Here is an 8,062-nt window from a genome sequence, read left to right as displayed (position 1 = left end):
ATTGCTGTAATTTAAATTTTATGTTGAATTTATCGAAAAAACAAAAATTAAATGAAAATTTTTAAAAAGAAGTTTTATTTTAACTTTGATTTTAAATATTGATATTACTTTTTTTGTACACTACTAGTAAATTTCAATATTTTTAATTTATAGTTTTGGTCTACATTGATTATAGTTATCAAAAAACTTTCTATTGAATTTTTAACAAATATGTACTGCAATCTTATTTTTGAAAATAAAAAACTAATATTATACTCAAGTGTTTTAAATGTTACAGTATTTTTTTCATGTATACACTTATTAGAATACTTAACTTATCAAATTAACATTCATTTTTTTAAACAAAAACTAAAAATTTTTCCACCTAAAAAGCACAGTACCTATTTGTAAAAAATAGTTGTTTTAAACATTATTGTACAGGTTTTATCAACATTATTAGTGGAACACACTCAGTTTCAACTCGCACACAATTCCCACCTAATTAAATCCAAGAACCGCTTACTGGCTAAGGGTAAGTGATAGTATGAAAGTAAAAAATTAAAACGATAAAATAATTACTCAAATAAAAAAAAAATTGGATGTTACCCATTATTTTTATACTGTTTTTAAATGTTATTTTACATATTTATGTCAACTTTTAAGTTTTTATTGTGTAGAACTAATTTATAAAAATTTCTTTAGCTTATTTAACAAGTTGAGTAAAGCTAGTTTTAAGGTTAAAACTTTTAGCAAATAATGATTTTGATCATTTCACAATTAAAAAATAAAAGCAAAAACTTTTAAAAATAGAAGCCATCAAACTTTTATAAATCTAAAGTAGCTTTATTTAATATTAAAATTATTAAAATCTAGTTGATCTTTTTGTGTAGAATTTTATCTCAGCTATCAGACATTTTTAACAGGTTAAAAAAAATAAAGTAAATTTTGAGATATAAGCAATTAAGGTCTGTGAGCTCAATTGGTTCCTTATAGAAGATACAATTTTAACTTATCTTTTTAAAACTTTTACAGTAAAACAACTTTTACAGTAAGGTAAAATATTTACATTTTTCATTATTTTATTTTGATTCACTTCATTAAGAACTTTATTATTTTGAAAAATTAAAATTTCATTTTAAAAACATCTTTTTTTTTTGCTTTTTTTATCTTAAACTTTTGTCTTTTTTTTTACTTTCTAGTGTTTTCTACCACATTTTTTTATAAAACTGAAAGTCTTTTGAACATAATAAAAATTTTATCCTAAAAATTAAAGGTCTCTTGTTAAAAAATTATACAGAAATAAACTTTTAGTGAATTCTTAAAATTTACAGAAAATTGACAATGTAAAACTTGCAGTTTTTATGTTTTTGATCTTTTTACAAATACTAAAACATCTCAAAAATTGAATAAAAGTTTTAATTCTTATAAAAACTGGCTTATAGTTTGTACTTAAAGATTTTGTATATCAGGTAGTGTTTTTTTTTTAATGTGGGATCCCTATGGCTTTAAGTTTAATTCTTTATTTTTTATATTATTTTAGCATTAACCTTAATTTAAGCAAAAGAAAAAAAAGTATATTATATATACTAAAGTAGAGCTCACAGTTAGGCAAAATGTTTTACCTAAATATGTAAAACTATAAGAATTAAATAGTATAACCTATGTTAATTAGAAAATAACAACAATTTAGAAATTAATCAACTCAATTTCATTTAATTTATGATAAAAAACTACGCTATGTTTTACAAAAAGTCAAACAAGCCTTGCACAACAACTACTAATAACAATTATAAATTCTAAATTAGACTGGGAAGCTTAAGTTATAAGTAAGCCTGTTATATAGCATTTTTCTAAATAGCATTTTTGTTTGCATGACTGTATCAGCAGAAAAAGTAACCTAATGATATTAATCATGTGATATTTACGAAATTTAAAATGTTGAAGGTTTTGCTTTAGAATCTGTAGCTGTCTAAAAAGTAAGTTATTAAATAAGAGAAAGTAAAATTAGTTTAAATAGTAAACCAGTTAGTTTTTGTTATTAACTAAACATCAACAATATTAGGAAAAAAACTCATTTAATATTTGTTCAAATAAAAGCGAAAAAAAAACTAACCAGTTAAAGATAACAATCAAATATTTACGTATTTATTTATTACACAACGTAACTGTTTAATTTTTCATTCGATTTACGTATAAATTTTTTAGTATACTAAAAAAGTGAGTTTTTACTTTTAAACACTTACTTTGATCAATTAACTGTAACACAGGTTACGTTAAATATTAATAACTGTTAGTTGTATACAGTTATTCAAACGGTTCGTTCGCAAGATTTTGCTATTTTAGACTGTCATGACCCTTTTTGACATAAATTCTCCTAAACCTTGTTGGCCGACGCCCAATTGAGCTTATATACAAACAAAACTACTTAGCCTATTAGTTTGGTTGTAATGGAGTAGCGCTATTAATAAGACCCTTCAGTACGTTTTTACATTTTAACTTTCAAATTACTTTATTAGACATGACGTTTTAAAAATATTTTGTTCTAGGCTAAAAAAAAATCTTTATTTTTAAATAATTTCACAACTTAAATCTAAATTTAAAAAAAATGGTCTCTCAATATATCAAACAACTAGGATATATTTAAGCATTTAAACTGACAAAAGTGATATTTTACAAATATTGCCAAAATAACTGATTAAGTCTAAATCGTATTAACCCTTCAGTAAGCTACAAAAGGTAAAATCAAATGACTTAGCTTAATGGTAAACTGGTTTTTTATAAAAGTACGGAAGTAAAAGTATTTGTTGGTGTCGTAAAAATGTAAATGTTTCTAAAAATAAATACTATTTATATATATATTCGCATTATATGCAAAAGTAGTAGCTATGTTATACTAATATGAATTTAAATTTATACTGAGTAGTTATAGATATTACCAATAAGTATAAACATGACATTTTTATTTTATTCTTGTCATAAAATTGTTATAAAAGATCGTAGTCGTAATAGACAAATAAAAGCTTAGTTTTATACTAAGTGCTTGTAAATATAAATTGGTATTAAATCACATCGTTATTATCTTATCCTAGTTTTATATTTAGTATGTAAAGGTTTGTAAATAAAAGCCTTTGCTTATCTATTTTTTTGAGTTGTTAAACTTAAAAATTTAGTTTTCCTCGAATTAAATAAGAAAATTTTTTGAAATTACTAAAATAAATTTCAATTACATTATAAACATATTTTGCTTGACTAGGCTTATATATATTCGAACCGGAATACTTTAAGTATTTAAAAACTGAAAGAAGCTGATCGCGGAAAACAAAGTCTTTCCAGACTAACTGGATCCTGACCCGGTCAAATTTCAACTAGTATCCAGCCGGTTCCGGATCTTCTTTAAATTTGAGATCCGGCCGGATCCGGTTCCAAGCAAAAGATGGCCGGTTCCGGATCTTGTATCCGGTAGATCATTCTGAAGATGTAAAATTTGTATGGGTTTTTATTAAGAAAAAAAATTGACTATAGAAATTAATTTCTTTAAATTTACTATTTTATATATTATTTTATATATTTCTTTAAATATACTAGAATTACTATTGTTTTATTTTTTTATACTCTATTTTTTGTTTAGTTTACTTTATTTTCATCATAAGTACAACAAAATCTAAATAGTATCATTACAAAAAGTAAAAACTTAGAATAATGAGTATAAAAACTACTCAACTTTTTTATAAAAACTTTTTAAAATTATCAAAAAAAAAAATCTAATTGCTTAATTAAAAAAAAAACAGCCTAGTAAATAACATAATACAAACGAGATTTATTCAATTTACTTTATTTATAATGTAAGTATATTTGGGAAAATTAAATATATTGTGAAACAAGACATTTCAATACTTTAAAATTATTACTAAGAGCAAACTTTTAAAATCTTTTTTAGAAGTAATTAAAAAGTATATATAAAGTATAACAAAGTTTTAGTTTATCAAATTACCTTTAAAAGTTAAAGTTTTCAAAAAAAAAACAAAACATTTAGTTTGCAAATTAAACTTAATAGCTTATAAAACAACATAAATATAGTTCACGAAATAAAAGCAGTTTACTTATTATGCAATTTTCTAAGCTTATAAAGTAAATTATATAAATAATCTTAGACACCAAACCCAACAAGTGAGGCAGAAGAATTTTAGCTGCGGGCTATAAATTAACAATAAGCAGAGGTTTTGACAAAATTTCCAACTTTCATTTAAATTTAACAACTATTACTTAAAACTATTAGTGAGAATACTGTCAAAGTCATACATATTTTAAAGCACAAAAAAATATTACTTTTTTTAATTGCCTTTTACTTGTTCAATCAATCAACAGAAGAAAAGAAAGTGTTTGAAAAGACCTTCAAGTTTAAACCAAAGCAAGCACAGTTTAAATCAAAACACACAGAATTGCAGTTTTTAAATAAACTTAAAGAATTTACAATAACACCTTTATAATTTACACTTTTATCAGTATACTAACTTCTCCATGGTGCGGCCCCTCTTCGACAATCTACGGTTCATGCACTTCCTCAACACGCAAGTCTGCTTCATCTTCCCCGGTCCACCGTACTTCTTCATATCCAGACAGTGTTTGCACAGCTTGCAGTCTTCCCGTTTGCACGCTTCGCACTCCTTGCATCTGGTTTTCTTCACTCCTGGTTTGCGGGCATGAGCTGGTTCGGCTGTAAATAGCAATGTATGTTGTGTTGACTTATGCGTTTGTTAATTTTACAATTACTATTTTTTTCTTTTAACAATAAATCTTAATGAATTTATTCTTTCAAAAAATTATTTTACAAACTAAGTTTCGGTAAAAGACCTCGTCAGTGCTTAAACAAATCTTATTATTATTATTCTATTTCTATTATTTATTATTCTATAATTTAATTCTATTTGAATAAGATTTATTTAAGCACTGACGAGGTCTTTGACCGAAACTTAGTTTGTAAGACAAATTTTTGAAAGAATAAATTCATTGTTTCTCCTCCAGTAGTTGAGATCTTTCTATTTGTTTTCTTAAAACCAAAACATATGGTAACTAATGTTATCAAGAAAGGTATTTATTAAAGTTACTTTATTTACCAATGATTTTACGCTTGCGGGTGGCTCCACCTTGACTGGCAGCTTTCAACTTGGTGTTTGCATTTTCCTGCTTGAGGTCAGCTTCAAAACCTTGCCAAGATGCCACCGGACGACCAGTGATCGCCAGTTCAGCATCGTCATCTTCATGATCTTCAATCATAAGCTTGGCTTCTTTTAATAAGGACTTATGGTTAGTTATTCCATCAACTGGTGTTTTGTTTCGGCCCAGATATCGAATTAGAGCCTTTAAGCCTTCAAGCTCTATATACGTCAAGTGAACAGCTTCTTGTTGTGGAAGTTTTTTACATACCTTGTTTCCTTTTCTGTACTCAGAAGTCATGATAGATTTTCTTCTCAATTTGCAGACATACCTATATCAATGAGACAACTTTAAATTCAGAGTTTATTATTTAACACTTTGTTGCATACGTTTGGGCAATGATCAAAACTAATAAACTCTATTAAGCAAGATTAACAATACTGTGTGCACTATTACTAAGTGTTATTAATGAATATTAATTAAATTCTATTTATAACTGTCTAATACAAACAGAAGAAAACTTAAACATGATCAAATGACTAAACTAAGTAAAAGTGCCAAACTAATTAATTAGTTATTGAAAAAACTTTATATAACTAATATTGAAATTGTTACAAGAGTTAGAGAACTTTTTTTTTAGTATGGCATGCAACAAAATACAAATTCAATTAAAAAAGTAAAAATAAAACAAACTTATAGAACGATAAAAATTGTAAAGAATGCATACCTATTCAAGATGTACCACGATAGAGGAATAAAAGAGGGAAATCTACTCTCAGCGTCCACTCTAGTTTTTTGTTCGATCTTCTTAACCTTCAGCTGCATCTCGATAGCGAACGAGTGCAGGAAATTTCCGCCGAAAACGAGCGAATCAGCGGGCGTGTAGACCCCATGGATCCACCCCGAGGGGATCATGAACGTGTTCCCTTCCTCCAGCTCCACAAGGTGGCACTCTTCCACCAGATCGGCAAAAAACACGTTCTGCTGCTGCCCACCAGTCGTCCACTCCTCAAACAACCTCAGGTTTTCGTCGGTAGGTTCAATCAACCAGAACATCTTTTTTCCTTTGAGAATTTTTACAATCAATTTTTAATTTAAATTTTACTTGTTTGGGTCTAAAACTTAATTTTTTTATAGATATTTTCCTCTGTTGACATAAAAAAGAATAAAAAGTTTTTTGATTAGTTAACAATACTATGATCAATAATTTTTCTTACCTCTGATGATGTGGTACCACACTGATGTGCCACCGAAGTCGATGTGGAAGTCGGTGTAGCAACCTTTAACCGACATCAAGCAGTACTTCTGCACTTTCGGCCGGTCGCTGAGGTTCTTGGGCCAAGAAAGATCGATCCAGTCCAGGCTGCTCACAACTTCTGGCCTTTTAACAATGTCGTCTAACTTTGTGTCAGAGACCTCAAGGGAGATGACATTTAGTAACTTCTTTCGGTCATCCGCCGGTTTTTGGTAGTAGTTTGTGAATTTCTTCAATGTCATCTGTTTAGTTTGTTGAGATTTTACGTCTAGAACGTGGAGGGATTTTTTTCCTCCGACCATTTCCTTGACATCGTTCACGGAGAACTCCGAAGTGGGAACTTTCATGCCTAAAAGCATATTGTTCATTAAGAGAATGTTAAAATAATTGCAAAAACTTGTTTTTTTAGTTTATTAAAAGACAACTTCTTTTAATTAATCATATTAGTTTTTTCAAACTAGACTTGGCTATAATCTTTAAACAAAATCATTTTAAAACATATGTTAAAAAAGATTTTTTTGTTTTAAGTTTGTAGAGCAATTTATTTTAATTAAAACGATTTAAAAGAATATAAACTAAGACAATTTTAATTAAACTTTATATCTTGTATTTGTTTAATATATGCTTTTTTTTATAAGCTTTTGGTTTGTATAACTATAATTATTATTGCGGTATTAAAAGCTTTTGAAAACCTTGCTTTATTCCAAAAAAATTATAAACTTTATAAACATAAAACTTATATCAAGTTCTTAACTAAACTTTTAACCTTTTTGCTTCAATTTTTTATATTAGCCGTGGTAAAGGACAAAATACAAAACATAAGTATTAAATATAGTATAAGGACCTTCAATTAAAAAAACATCGGAACTTTACAAAATTTAACTGATGTAAAAATTTAAGTAAAGTTTTAATGGCAATTTACCTAGTCCATGTCTTTGCTTGAAAAGCAATGGTTCTTTGAAACCATTTGTTTGAAAGAATTTATAATTGAAGCCAATTCCATTTTCTAACTTCCTTATCAAATTAGGCTTTTTGAACCTTGGGTCTCGGATCTTCTCTTGCAGGTTGAACCCACAAATTGAAGATTTAAGCTCTTCAACGCCATCTTTGTACTTCTGATTATTCTTAGGCCTCTGGCTTCGACGGACTGAACTGTGGCAATTCTCTTCTAATTCTCTATTGGGCATCTCTGATTTGTCTTTATTATTACCTGGACTAATGACAGACTCCTGGTTGCTGCCCATAATACCAATACGGTTTTCTAAAACTTCTTCGTGTTCACTAGCCATCTGGTTTAATTTATGAAAGATGTTCTGAAAAAAGTGGCTGTTTATAATTTACTTTAAACCAAAAACTAGTTTTACTATATAACAAATTAAAAACTAGTTTTGCTGATAATATAAAAGTCACAAGTAATGTGTACAGTAACTTCGCATATTGCTGTTTATGTTGTCATGTAAAAAGTAAAGGTTAAAAAATTAATAAGTAGAGGTTGAGTTTAAAGTAAACAAAACCAAAAAAAAAAAACTTTAAATTGTTTTTAAAACAAAGTTATTAAATATTTCACTTAAACATAAAAAAAATTACAAATATTTTTTCAAATTTATTTAGCATAAAATCTCGACCTTCCTTTTACCATATGATTTGAGAAACTTTGATTGGAGTGATATAAAA

The 8,062-nt window shown here is 27.3% G+C and overlaps 1 protein-coding gene across 1 annotated transcript; it reads right to left on the bottom strand.

Moving 5' to 3' along the window:
- Positions 1 to 4,478: 4,478 nt before the first annotated feature.
- LOC145832211 (lysine-specific demethylase 2B-like) lies at positions 4,479 to 7,677 on the bottom strand. The gene is made up of 5 exons (XM_082939535.1): positions 7,311 to 7,677; positions 6,351 to 6,737; positions 5,861 to 6,197; positions 5,094 to 5,464; positions 4,479 to 4,693 (listed from the first exon to the last, which is right to left on the bottom strand). Exons 1-5 carry the CDS (start codon positions 7,675 to 7,677, stop codon positions 4,479 to 4,481), a joined length of 1,677 nt encoding a protein of 558 aa, XP_082795661.1.
- Between the last annotated feature and the right edge of the window lie 385 nt (positions 7,678 to 8,062).

Source organism: Thalia democratica, chromosome 3, assembly GCF_965202585.1.
Source record: "Thalia democratica chromosome 3, ktThaDemo2.hap1.1, whole genome shotgun sequence".
Taxonomy (NCBI): Eukaryota; Metazoa; Chordata; class Thaliacea; order Salpida; family Salpidae; genus Thalia; species Thalia democratica.
The sequence above is the reverse complement of the archived record's forward strand: the minus strand, read 5'-3'. Positions and strand labels throughout refer to the sequence as shown.